Source organism: Onychostoma macrolepis, chromosome 25, assembly GCF_012432095.1.
Source record: "Onychostoma macrolepis isolate SWU-2019 chromosome 25, ASM1243209v1, whole genome shotgun sequence".
Classification (NCBI taxonomy): domain Eukaryota; kingdom Metazoa; phylum Chordata; class Actinopteri; order Cypriniformes; family Cyprinidae; genus Onychostoma; species Onychostoma macrolepis.
The window spans coordinates 7,243,551-7,263,254 of record NC_081179.1 but is presented as its reverse complement, the minus strand read 5'-3'; the positions used below and the strand labels follow the sequence as shown (position 1 = coordinate 7,263,254).

Sequence of the window (19,704 nt, the reverse complement as noted above, 5' to 3'; positions counted from 1 at the left end):
CGGCCGCGATCCTATCTTCTTTGCTTTGTCGTACGCCAAGATGCACCAAGATAGCGATGGATTCACATCCCGAACTCGATAGCAGACGCAAGTTTACTATGGCCTGCCACGACCCTCACAATCTGCCGGCTCAGTGTGCTTTTAATTTGAATTTTTATTTATAATAAACACCTCTCTGAGACCTGACGACACATCCACTGTTTCTGTCTTTGTTCATTCAGCCACATATTGTAACTGTAGGTGAACTTTATTTTATTTAAACCTCCTCACCTGTAAATTTAAAATGAATCCCTAATTGAGATTTAAATCTGAGTTTAAAGTTATAGAGCAACAGGATTAAAGTTAATCTATTTTAAATATAAAATAAATCCAGGATCAAAATAATGGTTTTAATATAAACCTGCTTATTTTTAAACAAGGTTTAAAGTTTGGTGCAACAGAATTATTAGATAAACCTTGATTTAATCTAGATTTAAGCTTAATCCTTGTTGGTGAAACCCACCCTAGGTCAATGGGAGCACATGGGGAGGAAAACAAACACACTGACAGTCCATGGGCGTGACATATCGCCCCACTCCCGGAAGGTGCATCCTCGCGCCATAGGAACAACATGAGGAGGGATGGGTGGGAACTTGGGAGGAGGCTCGGAAGGAGGACGGATACCAGGGAGGAGGACGACGAACAGAGTCAAGGGCGGAGACGACGGAGGGAGGAGCCAGGGAGACGACAGGAGAGACTTGGAGCAGGAGGAGCCAGGTGGGACCCAGGCCACAGCCATGAAATCAGGGGAACAACAGGGCTGCACCCTTTTTGAAGTTTGAACAAATAGTTAAAGTCTGGTCGGGCTGTAGGCTGGTATGGTTTCAGTATTAGCAGAGGCGGAAATTAACTTAATAGTTTCTTAACTGTACTTGAGTTCATTTTTAAATTTTTCTACTTTCTTATATAATTAAATTGTGGTACGTTTACTTTTGCTTGAATTGAATAAAAATAAAGTATTAAACTTCGCTACATTTATTTTTCACCAAAGTACAAAGTAAGAAAAACGACAAAAGTGCCGATGGAGAAACAGGATGAGCTGGCGTTTGACGGGCACTTTTCAGATTTCTGGGGTGTAGCCCTGCACTTCAGGCAATAACAGACAGAGTGGTCTGACTCAGGTGCAAAACTTCTAGTGTAGCTGGGGACGGGGGTGTTCAAACTGTGCTTTGCTTTAACAGTCAATCACCAAAATGACTGGAAGGCAAGCCTGCAACCTTTAGCCAAAAAAGCGTAATGGCTAATGCTAACTTTGACAGTACACAGAAGGAAACAGGTACACAGGTAATTGTAAGATTGACTGAGGCGCGTCACGTGATCCATGTTAGCCCTTACACTTTTTCCAATGGTAAGTACTACAGACCCTCGCATCTCCCAATAATAAGACAATCTCTGCAATCACTGGTGTTGGCGTTTTGAAACAGTATCGTTAACATTTCAATATTTTAGCAAATGTAAGTGAGCTATGCTCTGATTTTAAATTGTAATTTTGACAGCTCCTGAAATGGGTCATACCATTGATATTATCAGAGCACTCAGCAGTTTAAGTAAACAGAAAACTCGGTTAATAAAAGCAGTTATTGCATGGAGCAAGAACAATGTAAGTATCTAAAATCCATGCACACAGTTCTGTTGAATGGTAAAGCTCATCCTCTTTAATAGTACAGGTAATTTAAATTTACAAAGCTAACTTCATATGAAGTTGAAATCAACATTAACAACATTAAAATAAGGGTGCATGTATTTTTACATGCATCTGCCTGACAGATAAACCATAATTTATCAGATGCATGTAAAAGTGTTACTATAGCAACGGTGGGATTCCAGGCACATTTTCGGTAGAACGAAAGAAAGAGTATTTTATTTAACATGGTAACCTTGGGAATCAATTCCAATTCTGGAATCGGATACTTATGCTCAGGAATCGGATACTTAAAAAATAAATAAATAAATAATTTAATTAGATTCCTTTATGCACATTTTTATATGACTTTAAACAATGTAGAGTAGTGCAGTTTTTCACAGTGGTTACTTATTTTACTGAAGGTAAGTCTTCTGTCCACACTAATAAAAAAAGGCAGTGGATGACTGAATTTAGGATTAATTGTATTTTCAAATACTGAGTGATTAATGCAGTAGTTATGTCACATAATATTTTGATGTCTAAGATTTGACTAGAAAATCAAATTCAATGTCAATCACATGAGACCATGGCTTTCCTATTCCCTACATTAGTCCACTAATACAGTCCAGTTCAAGTAGTGAATAAAAACAAGTGAGCAACACTCAGACACTGAGTGCACCGGCTGCTTTTAGTCTGTGCTTGCTGTTTAACAATCATTTGAAACTAACAAACTAACAGTGCCAGTAGTAATGAAAATATTTATATTGAACTCTGTCATGACCTGAAGTGGGACATTCACATTGACTCCATTGTGAAAAAGGCCCAGCAGAGGTTGTACTTCCTTCATCAACTGAAAAAGTTCAACCTGCCACAGGCGCAGATGACACAGTTTTACTCAGCTGCTATCGAATCAGTTCTGTGCTCCTCTATAACTGTCTGGTTTAGGTCAGCCAGCAAATCAGATATAAGAAGACTGCAACAAACTATTAGGACAGCAGAAATGATCATCGGTGTGCACCTGCCCAACCTTCAGGACTTGTACAACTCCAGAGTAAAGAAACAGGTAGGTAACATCGTCACAGACCCCTCTCACCCCGGCCACAACCTGTTTGCACTTCTCCCCTCAGGCAGACGCTACAGATCTCTGTGTACTAGAATATCTAGGCATAAAAACTGTTTTTTTCTCCCATGGCATCTCCAGCTTGAACAGCTAACACAGGAATCATTACCTGTGTTCTGAAATTCATTTCTGTAATTCATTCTCCACCTCTAATTATTGCCTCTTTCTCAAGTATTATGTAAAATACATATGCATATCTCATTTATACAGCTGTATATAGAAAAAACAATGCACAAATCAGTACATAAATCTTCTGTTCCAGATTCATACATATTATTATTATTATTTATCGTCAAGTCTTACTTAAATGTTTTTCTGTTCTCATGTCAGATATGCATGTGTGTATACATGTATGTACCAAGAGCACCATAAAAACCACAACAAATTCCTTGTGTCTGCGCACACTTGGCGAATAAAGCTAATTCTGAAAACCAGCATGTGGGGAAGATAATTATTTGATTCCCTGCTGATTTTGTAAGTTTGCCCACTCAAAAAAAAGAAGGGTTTATCATTTTTATGGTAGATTTATTTTAACTGATAGAGACAGAATATCAAACAAAAAATCCAGAAAAAAGCAGCATACAAATGTTAAAAAAAGTCAAATAAGCATTGATCCCCTACCAACAAGACCATCAGCAAGAAGCTTGGTGAGAAGGAAACAAAGTCCCGCAAAGTCCTTCTGCTCAAGAAGTCACATGTACAGGCCCATCTGAAGTTTGCTAATGAACATCTAAATGATTCAGAGAAGGCTTGTGAGAATGTGCTGTGGTCAGATGAGACCAAAATTGAGCTCTTTGGCATCAACTCGACTCGTCGTGTTTGGAGGAACAGAAATGCTGACTATCACCATTTGTCGATTTTATTCGACTATTCAATTTTTTTAAATCCTCGACTAACCAGCAAAATACTGGAAGTGGCGGGACATTCTAAAACGCTTAACGTGAAAAACGCTTAACGTGGCTTAACGTACCTAAACATCGACCAGGGAACCCCAAATTTCTGTCAAACCTTACTTGTAATAAACACTAACTACTGTCAAAAGAACGAGCCCTTATTCCACAGATAAAGTGAATAATTTCACGTTAAGCGTTTTCTCCCCCATAGAAGTCCATTATAAGGAAACAGCTTAACGTGGCTTAGCGTACCTTAACAACGACCGGGGAAAACCAAATTTCTGTCAAATTTTACTTATGATAAACACTTTCTGCTGTCAAAAGAAGGTCTTATTTAGCGTATAAAGTGAATAACTTCATGTTAAGCGTTCTACACCATAGAAGTCTATTATAAGGAAACAGCTTAACGTAAGGTATAGGCTACCTTAGCAATGACCGGGGGAAAACAAACTTCTGTCAAATTGTACTTATAATAAACACTTTCTGCTGTCAAAAAAAGAGCGCTTCATCGTATAAAGTGAATAATATCACGTTAAGCTGCTTCCTTATAATGGACTTGGTGGAGAACGCTTAACATTAAATTATTCACTTTAGACGCTGAATAAGAGCTCGTTCTTTTGACAGCAGAAAGTGTTTATCATAAGTAAAATTTGACAAAAATTTGGTTTTCCCCGGTCGTTGTTAAGGTACTTTAAGCTGTTTCCTTATAATGGACTTCTATGGGGGAGAAAACGCTTAACGTGAAATTATTCACTTTATCTGTGGAATAAGGGCTCCTTCTTTTGACAGTAGTTAGTGTTTATTACAAGTAAGGTTTGACAGAAATGTGGGGTTCCCTGGTCGATTAAGCTTTAAGCGTTTTTCACGTTAAGCGTTTTAGAATGTCCCGAAGTGGCGCATTTCACAGACGAGAATCCATAAAACACATTATTAGACTGTTTTCCAAGGCTGCATGATATATTAATTAAAAAATCATAATTAAGCATAATTGTGAATTCACAAACGCTACGATTTAATTAAATAATTATATGCAATGCAGTTCTAATACAGTAATGCACTTTAATTATTTGCATGCGTGCGTCACACAGCGGGTCCGTTATGCACCTAAAAGTTGTTTGCAATCCGCCATTAACCAAGAGAAGAAGAAGAAGCGGCTCCGTTCACAGTAGTTCCACAGGAACTGTTATCATTTACATGTGTGGAGCATCTCAAACTCCATCTCTGCATGTTGTTGTGAGTTTGGGTTTATTATAATGTTCATCTGGGAACGCAACGTGCCGACATTACATCAGATTTGTAAGGTAAATCATTTATAAATCTACGCAAACACAGGAGAATACATCGCGGTTTCAAAATAAAAGCTCAAACCCTCACTGAGTTTACACGTTTTGATGTCCACATATTCATTTAATTACAGTGGCTATAGTATTTCTGTCCTAAATAAATTGCCAAATATTAAAGATTAAGTGGACATTTGAATTTAATGATGCTTGGTCAATATTAAACAAGGATTAGATCGCACGGTAATGTGTAGACTATCATCAGGCCGTTGGCGCCCCCTGCAGGCCTTGTTTTAATGCGTAATGTACATTAGCTCTATTGTTTATAATACATTATGTATTTTAACAGTTTTGTTCAATAAAACCATATGATTGCTTGCTTTTGATACTTTATTTGAACTAATTATTATTGCCTCGTTGCTATTATATATGTAGTTTAAGTAATTTTAAAGGAAAGGAAAGGATGTGACGTGTGGCCAAGTATGGTGACCCATACTCAGAATTTGTGCTCTGCATTTAACCCATCCAAAGTGCACACACACAGCAGTGAGTAGTGAACAAACACACACAAACCGTGAACACACACCCAGAGCAGTGGGCGGCCATTTATGCTGCGGCGACCGGTGAGAAGTTGGGGGTACGGTGACTTGCTCATGGGTCTCACCTCAGTCGTGGTATTGAGGGTGGAGAGAGCGCTGGAGCACTTTAGGTTACAAGTCCGACTCTCTATCTATTAGGCCACGACTGCCCTATTAAGTCTATTGTTCACTTACATCTATTTTTATTACCACAAAAAAATATATATAATTATAGGGCCCTATGAAATTTTTATTTGCAAATTCATTTTTTTCCAATTTCATTTTTCTATACTCTGTTTTAATGGTTAAATAAAATTGTATTAATCAAAAAGCCTGTCTAATTAATTGACCATTCGCAAAACCCACCCACCCTTATTTACTGTTGCCATGACTGACAAACAATGCCCTCTAACACTACACTCATGTTCTCACGCAGTGAAAAATACATCGCAGAGCAAAGAGGAAACCAACAACACACCGACAGAGAAGACAGAGCAGGTTACTTCTGATATGAAACAAGGTCTCAGGACCCCTCAGCTTTTAAATTTTTAAAGAAATTCAAACAATAATTACCGCTTTGTGGCTCTTCAATGTGTCGTGACATATCGCTGTATTGCCTCAGTTCAAACACGTGAACCGATCATCTTTTCATATTTACGTGAAGCACGAAATTAACATGAATAAACATCAGAAAGTGTTTTATTTCAACCACGGAACACACCATTTTTCAAGTGTAAGTCCACTGAAGTTAATCTACCCTCCTGTTTGATTTGTGGTTAAGGCTGGAAGAGATACAGCTGCAGCTACTGGGCATGCGCATGTACATATTTTCCAAGCCAACAATATAATGTGAAACCTATGAAAATGGTTTTAAAAAAGTACATAACGCCATAGTTTCATCACTTTAGAGTGTCGCAGTGACCGTCTTTTTGCAGTAAAGGACCTGTCACAGTTTAATGAGTGGGAAGATGACATGAAGTGACGTGGTTAAACTGCATTGAAAACAGATGAGCGCACGTGTGCATATAAAGCTCCCGATCGGGGGGCGAAGTTCACGGGATTTTGTCCACAGAATGATAAGAGCACACATTTTAACATTATTTTATTATTTAACACTCAGTATTTAGCTTAAGCGCTACAAGCCATGCATACAGCGCCGGACATGACAGGTTTTCTGGTAAGCAAAACAAGTACTTTAAAGGAATATCTTAGCTTATTGCCGTTACCGTGGCAACCAACAACATCACAGTTTAACCCTCCGCACATATTTATATAGAGCTTGGCAACCGACGTCACTGCGCAGTGCATTCTGGGATGTAAACAAGAGGGCGCCGCCATATTGTGTGGCCACATCGGGCGAGACTTAAAACAACCACACGAAAAACAATGTTGAAAAGTCGATTAAAAGAGCAAAATGTACTATACAGAGACAAACTTCTACCGGATGCAAGAAAACGGTACCTGGAAAAGATGGCCAACCACCCGCACCTATATTTTTGTCTGATTTAGATAACCGCACCCGATCGTCACATTCAGGGTTCATATACGGTCATGAAAAACCTGGAAAAGTCATGGAATTTTAAAACAGCAATTTCCAGGCCTGTAAAGTTTTGGAAAAATAAATAAACCCAGAAAGTTTTGGAAAAGTCATGTTTCACAATTCTATGTACAGTAGAATTATGCTTAATCAGGTCCTGAATTTCGGTGTGGGATTGCGCATATTCCCGCAGCTTTCGACTTTAAAATGAGGGAAATTCCTGCAAACCATTTATTCAATATAGCGTGTAGGTTAGATGAGTAAATAAATTCACACAACCAGTCATTTGAAAACAGCGTGAGTGATTCAGCTGCACCGCGTCTTCTCTCTTTGACCTTCTCTTCACATCGGCTCATCTAGTGCTGCTGCACGCTGCGATACAAGACTTTAGCTCAAGTTTCGGTACAGTTGACAGAATTGTCAATTGCCTAATCGGTCATTGTTGCATCGTCACAGAAATGTATTATTTGCACGTCTTTTTAAGTCTTTCGGTACTCGTGCGCTCCAGAGGCGCATTTCTGTGCGCTGCAGTCACATTCAAAGCTCGCGCTGCGAACAAACAAACAAAGCTTTTTGCGCTTAAGTGGACAAATACACACAAAATAACGTCAAAATGGTCGTCCTGGCGAGTATCCTCATAAGCATTGTTGGGTTTGTCTTATGTTGCGAAAACATATGTATAAGTATTGGATCCGTGAAACAGGTCTTGTGACAGCAGCCTAATAAAGCTGTGCCGTCTGTCATTAATGTTAATCAAACAACAAAAGACAGAAGAAATCCCTCACTGCGCTTGACTAAATAATGTTTTGTTGAATAACTTTAATATGTTGATTTACAGTTTATTCAATTTCTGTATCCTATTTAAAACACGTTCATACAAGTGGCCTCACAAAATGGCGATTTTCCCATCAGCCACCGCGGCGCTAGAGCAGTGACGTCACGCCCCCATCCCCTATTTAGTTATATTGAAAAAGTTTAAATTCAGTCTATCTTTTTTACCCAGTTTTAATATGGATTTCTATGGAGACAGGCTATAGCTGTCGGGCAAGATGGCAGATAGCAGCGGCGGCCCATAATATCCGCATTCTGATTGGTCAGATCGCCTGTCAATCAAGCTCTTTGCCAATGGTCAATTGAGTTTTACAGTTTTATCTTTACCAAATTCTGTTTTCCATTACTTTTCTGGATTCCATTTTAATGGTTCCATTAAATTTTAATAATCAAAAGCATCTCCAATGAATAGATTTTATTAAAAATAAAAAAATAATAATAATTAAAAAATAAAAGTATTCTTTCTTTTTTTTCGGAAATACTGCGTATTTACATTTTTCTCCTAAATAAATTCTGGTTAATAATATTTCTGGTAAATACTCCTAATTTTAGACTAGAACACGTGGATGTGTTGTCATTCTTACACTATAATACTGAACTTTGATTTCAGTGATTTGGACTATGAGATGGACACTTGCTTCTTGCACTCTGCGTTGTACTTTACTTTTGCTTTTAAAAGGATTTCATAGAAATTTGGATTTCATTTGGAGTGCACTACTGAAGTCCTCTGTTCATTATTTCCATCATGCTGGAGATGTCTGTTTAAATCTGTTGTTTACACATTTCTAAGTATACTTTTAATACTTAAAATTTTTTATAATAATAATAACAACTTTTAATAATACAATTTTATTAAGTAATAAGTCATTTTTTAAATTACTGAGTGTGAAATAATAATAATAATAAATAATAATATATGTTAGAATAATGTTTGCTCTTATCATTCTGTGTACAAAATCCTGTGAACTTCACCCAGATCGGGAGCTGTATGTGCACTCATCTGTTTTCAATGCAGCTAACCTCGCGTCGCTTCATGTTATCTTCCCACTCATTGAACTATGGCTGGTCCTTTACTGCACAACGACGGTCATTGCGACACTGTAAAGTGATGAAACAATGGCGCCACATGATTTTTTAAAATGACTTTCATAGGTTTCACATTATATTATCGGCTCTGAAAATATGTAAATGTGACTAGAAACCGGAAATGTAAAGCACCGTTCTAATCGGGGGAGACTTCCGCGTTCAGATAAAGAGCTGCGTCCCAAATGACACACTATACACTATGCACTTATACACTATGTCCTTATGCACTATGCACTCAACCATGTAGTGTATGTGAATTATATAAGGTTATTTTGTCATTAATAATCGGAGTCTGATAGCCCCACCCCCTTCGCGACGTAATTAAAGCTGCAACAGTTGAGTGCATGAAGTGTTCAACATTCCACACTTCATTTTTTCGGGTATTTAAAGTGCACTTTTTCTTTTTGGAATTTTCAGTGTGAACGCACTACTCGCGCTTTAAAACGTCATAAATAGTGCATAAGTACGCGATTTGGGACACAGCTAAAGGTCTTATAGAATGAGGATTACGTCACAATCTTTTCACTGCGTTGCATTTCGGGAAGGTGCTGCCATCTTAGCAGGATACGCTATCCGTTCCCATGGTTACTTCTCATTCTCTATACCGATAACTGCTTATCTTTTCTTTTGTTCTTGCCTTTAAGTTAAACAATCATTCATTCTTCATTGTATCATTTGCAGGGAAGAGAAGCTAATTTATCGCATTGCATGATAATTAGATTTTTTTTTTCTTAGGTTTTGTAGAATTTCATTTACAGTGTTGATCTGATTACATGAAAACAGTGCCACCCGCTGGACGCTCGCTGCTGCTTCAGCCATCATATTAAATTATCCAAATAAAAGTGTGTTCGACAAGCTGACAGAAGTCGATCCATTTCTTCGTTGGAAACTTTTAAATGACAAAGTATAATTGTTGTCATTATAAATATTCATTTTTCCATGGCCACGGAGGAGAATCAGAGACTGTGGGTCACATTCAGCGAGTCACAAATTCACTGTATTTTTATATTTATTTCAACAAATGACAAGCAAAATCAAATTCCTAGGAGCTTGTGAACAGTTTTGTAGCATTTTAAAATGCTGGTTTAATGTATAGTGATGCTTAAAGACATGCAGGTGAGCCAAAATATTAACGCGACATGTTTAAACGTTAATTGTTTTCCTCCCTTTAGAAAACCGTAATGTAGAAAGCGCTTATGGATTTAGACAGTGATATTTAATGTTCGTATTTTGCGCTCATCTGTTTTTTCCGCACATATTATGATTTATTATAAGTAAGGTGTGTACAGAATGTGGTCTTTTATTATCACTGTCTCAGTGCATTAAGCGTGTTCTTATGAGAGGAAAATGCTTAATGTAAATAAACGCGTTGTGTTCACATTTTGAGCTTATATGCGTATCTGCACATAGTATATATTTTACAATTGTGTCTTTATCACTGTCTTGGTCCATTAAGCCACTTTAAGCATTTTAGAAAGGGTCCTGTTCAAGTTCTGCTAATTCACAAGCCTAGTGAGAGTCATACTGGCAAAGTAAGTTAATTATTAAACCAACATAATCAAATCTTTAAAAAACACACAGAAATGTGATTCTTTTTTTGAGTGAGAGGCAGTGGGTTTAATCAGTGACATTAACATATTTACTATTCGGCGTCTTCTCCGCAACCTGCTTTATTTGGTGTTTTTACACATAGAAAAAAGGCGAAAAAACATACTGCATTATCCAGTTTTCTCTCAGAACGATAATCTGAGTTACTATTGCAATTCTCGATGCAGCATGAATGACATACAATGGTGACAATTTTCACAATCACGAAAAAAAACAAAAAAACACTGCCCTAAACTCAATAGCGGAAAGGTAGCGCTATCCTGCAAATATGACGGACAAACAAAGCAGTTTCCCAGAACTCAACGCAGCGTTACGTCACATTCTCATTCTCTATAGACCAATTTCCTGTTAGTAAACATTGTGATGTTTTTCTGTGGGCGGAGCTTCAGTGGTGGCAGAAAGATCCCCCTGACCGCTTCACTAACGCTAGCTATGAAGTCTGTTAGCTTGTTTTTTTAACAATAAATTGAGAAATTCCGATTTTACCTGCATATGTAAGGGCTGCATACTGTCCGGGACCGCGTTATTTGAAAAGGTTAACTTTAACGGACAAAATTGGCCGACCTGTACTCACTCAAAGGATGGACGATCTGACAGGATTCCCTTTAGTAGAGTGACTCACATCTAACATGTATAGTAAAGACAAACTCACCGTGTATCTAGTCATGAAGATGTAATATATATTTCAATTTCAGCAGGCAACTATTTTTACAGCTACATTATTCCAGCCACAATTACTCATAACAATGTACAGTGGGGCAAAAAAGTATTTAGTCAGCCACCAATTGTGCAAGTTCTCCCACTTAAAAAGATGAGAGAGGCCTGTAATTTTCATCATAGGTATACCTCAACTATGAAAAAATCCAGAAAATCACATTGCAGGATTTTTAAAGAATTTATTTGCAAATTATGGTGGAAAATAAGTATTTGGTCAATAACAAAATTTCATCTCAATACTTTGTTATATACCCTTTGTTGGCAATGACAGAGGTCAAACGTTTTCACACACTGTTGCTGGCCCATTCCTCCATGCAGATCTCCTCTAGAGCAGTAATGTTTTGGGGCTGTCGCTGGGCAACACAGACTTTCAACTCCCTCCAAAGATTTTCGATGGGGTTGAGATCTGGAGACTGGCTAGGCCACTCCAGGACCTTGAAATGCTTCTTACGAAGCCACTCCTTCGTTGCCCGGGTGGTGTGTTTGGGATCATTGTCATGCTGAAAGACCCAGCCACGTTTCATCTTCAATGCCCTTGCTGATGGAAGGAGGTTTTCACTCAAAATCTCACGATACATGGCCCCATTCATTCTTTCGTTTACACGGATCAGTCGTCCTGGTCCCTTTGCAGAAAAACAGCCCCAAAGCATGATGTTTCCACCCCCATGCTTCACAGTAGGTATGGTGTTCTTTGGATGCAACTCAGCATTCTTTGAGTTTTTACCAAAAAGTTCTATTTTGGTTTCATCTGACCATATGACATTCTCCCAATCCTCTTCTGGATCATCCAAATGCTCTCTAGCAAACTTCAGACGGGCCCGGACATGTACTGGCTTAAGCAGGGGGACACGTCTGGCACTGCAGGATTTGAGTCCCTGGCGGCGCAGTGTGTTACTGATGGTAGCCTTTGTTACTTTGGTCCCAGCTCTCTGCAGGTCATTCACTAGGTCCCCCCGTGTGGTTCGGGGATTTTTGCTCACAGTTCTTGTGATCATTTTGACTCCACGGGGTGAGATCTTGCGTGGAGCCCCAGATCGAGGGAGATTATCAGTGGTCTTGCATGTCTTCTATTTTCTAATAATTGCTCCCACAGTTGATTTCTTCACACCAAGCTGCTTACCTATTGCAGATTCAGTCTTCCCAGCCTGCTGCAGATCTACAATTTTGTTTCTGGTGTCCTTTGACAGCTCTTTGGTCTTGGCCATGGTGGAGTTTGGAGTTGGACTGTTTGAGGTTGTGGACAGGTGTCTTTTATACTGATAACGAGTGGAGGACAGAGGAGCCTCTTAAAGAAGAAGTTACAGGTCTGTGAGAGCCAGAAATCTTGCTTGTTAGTAGGTGACCAAATACTTATTTTACAGAGGAATTTACCAATTAATTCTTTAAAAATCCTACAATGTGATTTTCTGGATTTTTTTTTTTCTCATTTTGTCTCTCATAGTTGAGGTATACCTATGATGGAAATTACAGGCCTCTCTCATCTTTTTAAGTGGGAGAACTTGCACAATTGGTGGCTGACTAAATACTTTTTTGCCCCACTGTATATAACTTACAATTACTCACGATTAAGCATATAAATCGTCAGTTTGTTGTTTTACACACAGACATTATTTCATACACGACATAGTACTGAGATCCATAAGAAATCTTTAGCGCCCTTTTGCGCCCATAACAACAAAAGACAATACTTTATTGAACCTTTTCCGATAAGAAGTGTGCGCCTGCAAATGCGCGAGCTTTTCTGATGATCTTTTCTGTCCAGTCCACTCTTTATCTCGTTTAACCACAGCTGTCATCGTTTATTTATTTATTTATTTTTTTTTTGTCTGGCAGTGGCAGCAGCGTTAAAATTTAAATTTCAATATTTAAAAATTCTGACTTTATTCTCGCAATTCCGAGATTATATCTCACAAATCCGATAAGAAAAATCAACTCGTCATTCTCTCTTCTGAGTTTATCCCACACATCTGTTTTTTTTCCCCTCAGAATGGACAAACTCGCTATTGAGTTAAATCGAGTTATAAAGCCCGCAATACGAAATATAAAGTTGCATTTGCGACAAAAAAGAATTGTGAGATAAAATAGGTAACGTGATGTAAGGTTTAAATAGTATTTCATGCTGTAACTGTAGGACAAATATAATATATTCCCTATGAACTGTATATGTGAATATTATGTTGACCAATTGTTTAAATCAAATTTATGCTTTAAAAGTATAGTCATAGCAGGTTTCATTCATTAGTCTGTCTGTTTAAACGTCTGCGTTTAGCTTTAAATGGCGTTTTTGACGACAGTTTTCTATAAAAAATGATTTTCATTCCGATTCTGACATCCAAAGGCACAATAATACATTTTATCTCTTATTCTGTGGATCTTTCCCATTTCACTCCACTTGTTACCGCGTGTTTCTGCCACCACAATGCGCGCGCAGCTGCGAGTGACGTAACTGTGACGTCTACATGAAATTGGTCTATAGTGTTTGGTAGGCTACTACACTATGGAGTTTTTTTTGTGTGTCTCTTTTATTCAATCAAAAATACTGTGCTTGAGAGCAAAACTAATTATTTTGTAATTAAAAAATAAAAGATTGCAAAAAAAAAAGTCTTCTTAAGGCTCAAAAATAAAGAAATTGAAAACAAAATAATTTGCAGTGCGTGTAAATCTTTGAAAAATCTTATTTTTCTTTATGCACTTCAAACACTTTTCATCACGAAACCACAAATGTTGCTCTCTTTTCTGCCATCTTTTTTTGCAGGTCTAAAACTTTTGTTTGCCAGTTGAAAAGTTTTGCTTGCGAGTGAAGCTGTGTCTCAGTGGGCGGTCTCTACCCACCAGGATGAAAGGCCTTTTTTCTATTGGTCACTCTCGATTGAAGTCACAGGTTGACCACGCCCACTATGTTTCCCCGTAATCCCCGCCACTACCGCCGCCACAGAAGAGCGAGCGAAGTCGTATCATGGCGATAAGATAACTAACTTAACATCTTAAACTCAGTGGCAAGTGAACTTAATTATTCTCTCTTCTCATGCTCTCCCATCTAAATACCGAACATTGGCTAATGATACCACCTCGCTCACTCTTCTGTCAGACTGGCAGAGGCGGGGATTACGGGGAAACATAGTGGGCGTGGTCAACCTGTGACTTCAATCGAGAGTGACCAATAGAAAAAGGCCTTTCATCCTGGTGGGTAGAGCCCGCCCACTGACACACAGCTTCACTCGCAAGCAAAACCTTTCAACTGGCAAACAAAACTTTTCAACTCGCAAACAAAACTTTTCAACTGGCAAACAAAAGTTTTAGACCCGCAAAAAAAGACGGCAGAAAAGTGAGCAACATTTGTGGTATCATGATCAAAAGTGTTTGAAGTGCATAAAGAATTTAGAAATCAAAGATTTAGAAAAAGAATTAAAAACAGATGGAAAAACACTTTTATGTTGGAGGAAATTAATAAGTGATATGGGTGTCTTGTTTTAAAACAATTTAAATGACATCCACTTTTTATTAGTAACAAAGTAAATAAGTGTTAATATCCTTTGATCTCACAGGTGTCTGGTCTATTTTTAAGGTACTGTTAGGTGCATCTCAAACAATGACGTTTCACCACGTCACATCTTCTGGTATTTTGGCAAAATTTTAAACAGTGAAGATGAAAATAGCACAAAAAATCCAAACCACTTTTATCCTAAAAAAAAAAAAAAAAAAAAAAAAAAGGTGCTATCATTGCTTTATTAGATGCTCAACACAACATCTCTGTTAACAACTTACAAAATGCAGTTCAGTGTTTCATGACCCTTAAATAATACACTACATAACATAGGTTATGATGATTGAGTGATTGGCTCACCAGGTGTTACAGTCCTCTTGAACTTGCTTTCCAGGTGGATAGATGAGTCCATTATGGACACATGTGCAGTTTTTCCTCTCCACACACCTACCTTCTCCATCAGCCAGAAGGTCATCTGGACACATACACCCTGATACACACCCTGTACTTACCTACAGACGAAACATACCAAGAAGGACCAGCATTAGTGCAACATCATATTCTATGCAAAATTTGCTATTTCAGGTTATCAGTGAACTATAAAAATACAAAATAATCATATTATTCTTTTCTTTTTCTTTTTCAAGTGTTCTCATCCAACCATCCATTCTAACTCACACAACTGTTGGGGTCTTGTTTCTCACATGTCCTCTGACACTCCGCCCCTTTGTGTCCTTGTTCATAATTTGAGCAGTTGAAGAACACCATTGAATCCACACAGTCTAAAACAACAGATACATGGATGAGGAGCAGAAAACTTGCACAAATCATACCAGTGCTGCTGTATCTCAGTGAGATCTCAATTTTAATTTGGCAGGTGGAACTGCTGAAGAGGTATTTGCAGCTCACCTACTTGACTGGAGCATTGTAATTTGCCACGGTTACAGGTGCTGTAATTAAAATAAAAAAAAGACAGAAAGAAAAAGAAAAAAAGCCATCAACACTTACAATAATGTTTTATCAATAATAATGTGTCAAATATGTATGCTGAACTACTATTTTTTTTACCATTTAACACCATTATTGTAGATTATTCCTGATGGCTTTATGACCTGGTTGCCACTGAAACAAGGACACTGGTCAGCAGTCACACATCTACTGTCATCATTGAGGTAGGTATTCTCAGGACAGACACAACCATCTACAGGTGTGAAGGACCCTTGGCAGGTGCCATCTTGTCCACTAAGAGAGCGGCATGTGCTGCCACAGCTGGTCACGCCATAGGAGAACTTCATTTTGTCTGTACACATAGTCACTGTGCAGACAGACAAACACACTTTTGACGTTTCTTTTTTAGAACATGATTCAAACACATGTTAATATAGATAATAATGTAGATATCAAGCCATACATATAAACAAAAAATACTTATGAAGTTCTCACCACAGGGGTCAGAATCCATCCAGCCCTGGAGAATGACTGCTCTGGCAGCACAGGCGTGGGCATAGTTGGACACGGCGGCACACATACACTTCGTAATATCTGCACATTTGCAGGTGTCATAGACACACCACTGCAGAGGATGAATCCCATATTATAAGAAAGAGGGATCTTTACATTTGTATATCATATTTCATTTACCCTATCATTTTGTGCAAAAAGACTCACTTGGTAGTAAATGTCAGGAGATATTTCTGAATGACATGCGGAAAAGAGTCCACTTGAGTTTGTAAGACGGGAACACCAGTTTTTAGCTACTTTCTCTGAATTAAAAAATAAAAACAATCTAGATTTTAATTCTGACACAATAGCCATATTTTAACCTTGACAAAAAAAAAGAATAGGTCATTGTCCTCTAGTATCACAAATGAAAAATATCAGGCTGGGAATTTTTGCATACTGCAACATAGCCTTTAGGTTTATAAAACTGAGTACCTATCTCCGAATGCAGACTGCAGGGGTTGTCAAATGTGTTTTCAAGATTTGGACAGTTTAGGTTTTTCCAAGAGTTGACAAAGGGTATTGGTGTGCCCTCTATGATGCCCGACTCTGTTTTGAAGTCATCTAATTGGACATCATTATAGTTTCCACATAGACCTGAAAGAAGCAAGATATAGAATTAAATGTACAATACCTGTAATTTATTCACTATGCTACATTTTTTAAAAAGTCCTTTCTTAAAGAGGTCATGTACCGTATTGACCCGAATATAAGATGACCCTGATTATAAGATGACCCCCCCCCCCCTTTTCCCAGATGTACCTTAGTGAAAATGGCTTTTTGAAAACCAAATCTTGTTGTTTTTTTGTTTGTTTTTTGTAAAGCACATTTTTTCTTAAATTATAATTTAATTTTAATTTTATTGAATATTTTTCCTATTTTAATTTTTGTTTTGAAAGTTTGGTAAATACTGGTAAAATGTACCAACAAATGTACCAACAATGACACTGAAAAATATACACTGTTTGATATACCATAAAAATAACAGGTAGCCCATCTGAATTATATAATATTTAGGCTATCCATCTCATAGTAGCCTACCAAAATTTTAATAACAGTAGAAGTGAAATCTTATTGTAGTTTTCAAATCTGGGTACTGTCTTGTGTTTTAAAATCACTTACAGAGGAAGTTTGGTCCCATCAGGCTAACATGACAGTCACGACTTGTTTTCACTCGCGATCTTTACAACACACATTACATTACATGGCACACTCGTTTTATGCGTTTTTGGCGCTACCTATTGTTTTGGGTGTATTATTGACATGTCAAAGTCTAGACCCTGAATATAAGACGACCGCGTTTTTTCAGATGTATTTCCAAGAAAAAAAACATTGTCTTATATTCGGGTCAATACGGTATATATGGGCTGTCAGTCGATTAAAACATTTAATCGTGATTAATCGCATGATTGTCATGAGTTAACTAGCGATTAATACTTTTCAAGTTTTTAATACTCGAATCAACATGGCCATGGACAAATATGGATGCTTTATGCAATATATGTTTATTATTAGTGAAACCATAGTTAACAGAGCATGAAGACTAGACATGTTTTAAAGATAATAGATGTTTTTCAAAGAACTTGTTCATGTCTATTAGACACATGAAAAAAGAACATAGAAATACCAGGTTACCATTACTTCTCTTTCTTTGCACTGAGCAATTTACTTACACAAACCTGTTTACATTTTCACACCACTTCTGAATATGCAAAATGTACATTTATTATTTATTATTACATTTGTTTGTCTCTCTGTGCCCACATACTGTATTTTGATGCAGCTAAATTTTCAATAAAACTGTTTTCATTGATATATTTTACTGTTTCTGTTGTCAGACAACGGAATGAATATGAAATAGTGACTGAAACGCAACCTATTAAGACGAATATCTCGGAAGGGACAGCTGTTTATTTAATCTGCACAAAAATCCTGATTTATAATCCAGCCATCATCTGATAAAATCAAATAGGCTACACATAAGATAAAGACAATAGCTGTGCTGTGATTTCGGCTATACTTGCATGTAAAATTAGAGAAGCAACATAATATGTGTTTTAACTGAAAGCGCTGCTCCTCTCAGCCACTCGCTGAACAGAGCAGACGCAGAGAGAGAGAGAGAGGGAGAGGTGTGTGCGCTGGGAAAGAGAGACCTCGCACTTGTGCGGCAGTACCATCGAGTCTCAGAAACTAAATAAGGTTTGGGCAAACCCTAAAGATCGGTCGCTAGGCGCTTTGGTAACACTTTATTTTAGGGTCTCTTAGTTGCTTATTAGCATGCATATTACTAGAATATTAGCCATTTATTAATAGTAATTAAGTACATATTAATGCCTTATTCTACATGACCTTATTCTACATCCCTAATCCTACCCAATATCTACACTTAACAACTACCTTACTAAGTATTAATAAGCAGCAAATTAGGAATTTATTGAGGGAAAAGTCGTAGTTAATAGTGAATAAGTGTTCCCTATTCTAAAGTGTTACCGGCGCTTTTTGAAAAGAAAAGAAAAAAGTTGCTAAAGTGGTCTGAAAAGTCGCTAAGTTGGCAACGCTGTCAGCATTTCCATCCATTTCTCCAACTACAGCTCCATACACACTATTTTTATATATCTATAAATATATCTATAGCAGCATTTTTTTGCATTAAGTTTAAATACTAGATGCTATTTTTACATAGTGAAAAAATGGCAGATATTTGCACCTCATTATTGTAGTACATTATAAAACAGCATTTATTAATAACATATTGGGTTTAAATCATCATATTTCTTATAATTATTAAATAGATGTCGCCTTGTATTGAGACAATAAGCCCTCCTTACACCTACCCCTAAACCTTCTCACTTTATTATGAAATGCCTGCAATGCACTTTATTTCCATTTTTTTTATATTTCCTTCATTTTTATTGAAAATGGATGTCTTTCTGATCTGATGTGTCATGGAAAAAAGAGAAGAATGATTTAGGCAAAAGGCGGTGTCAAACTTGTGTCGATCGCGTCAAAAGATTCCACCATGTGCTTTACGCCTTACACCACTGCCTTTTGTTCAACATGCATCTTTTGTAATGTTGTCTACGCCAACCAGACATTGGTGAGCGGAGCTAGTGTATATAGCATCTCCCAACAAGGTTGGCTATTTGCACTTAGTGTAAATAGACATTCCATAAGAGAAAGTGATTCTAATCACACATTTTTGAAAACTCACCACTCATCTTTCCTTTCTCGTCAGTGCTGGCTACAATATACAACTGCATGACTGGAGCCAACTGGATCTCTAGACGAAGACTCTTCATATCAGCAATGATGAAAGAGGAAGAGGGCTGGAAGATGCTCACAGGACCTGGGGCAATTAAATAGGTGGTTAAGATACAAAATAGAACATCTAGTCATCAGTGCCTTTT

General features: G+C 37.6%; 1 protein-coding gene and 1 long non-coding RNA gene across 4 annotated transcripts in view; one reads left to right on the top strand and one right to left on the bottom strand.

The window, feature by feature from the left end:
* Window positions 1-19,704, bottom strand: part of LOC131534051 (mucin-2) — a 107,212-nt gene that overhangs the window by 65,127 nt on the left and 22,381 nt on the right. The window contains exons 14-21 of one of the 2 annotated variants that reach the window (XM_058766678.1): window positions 19,509-19,643; window positions 16,733-16,894; window positions 16,466-16,560; window positions 16,241-16,370; window positions 15,866-16,112; window positions 15,707-15,747; window positions 15,476-15,579; window positions 15,158-15,309 (exon numbers count right to left, since the gene is read on the bottom strand). In XM_058766678.1, the coding sequence (XP_058622661.1) occupies window positions 15,158-15,309; window positions 15,476-15,579; window positions 15,707-15,747; window positions 15,866-16,112; window positions 16,241-16,370; window positions 16,466-16,560; window positions 16,733-16,894; window positions 19,509-19,643 (1,066 nt within the window). Of the gene's footprint in view, window positions 1-15,157; window positions 15,310-15,475; window positions 15,580-15,706; window positions 15,748-15,865; window positions 16,113-16,240; window positions 16,371-16,465; window positions 16,561-16,732; window positions 16,895-19,508; window positions 19,644-19,704 lie in introns of those variants that run through there. The other variant, XM_058766679.1, reaches the window with a different exon arrangement.
* Window positions 15,287-19,652, top strand: LOC131534098 (uncharacterized). 2 transcript variants are annotated; one of them, XR_009269312.1, is made up of 3 exons: window positions 15,287-15,691; window positions 15,887-15,969; window positions 19,533-19,652. It is a non-coding gene; the product is annotated as an uncharacterized LOC131534098 (long non-coding RNA). The 2 variants fall into 2 exon arrangements; XR_009269313.1 differs by having other exon boundaries at window positions 15,608-15,744.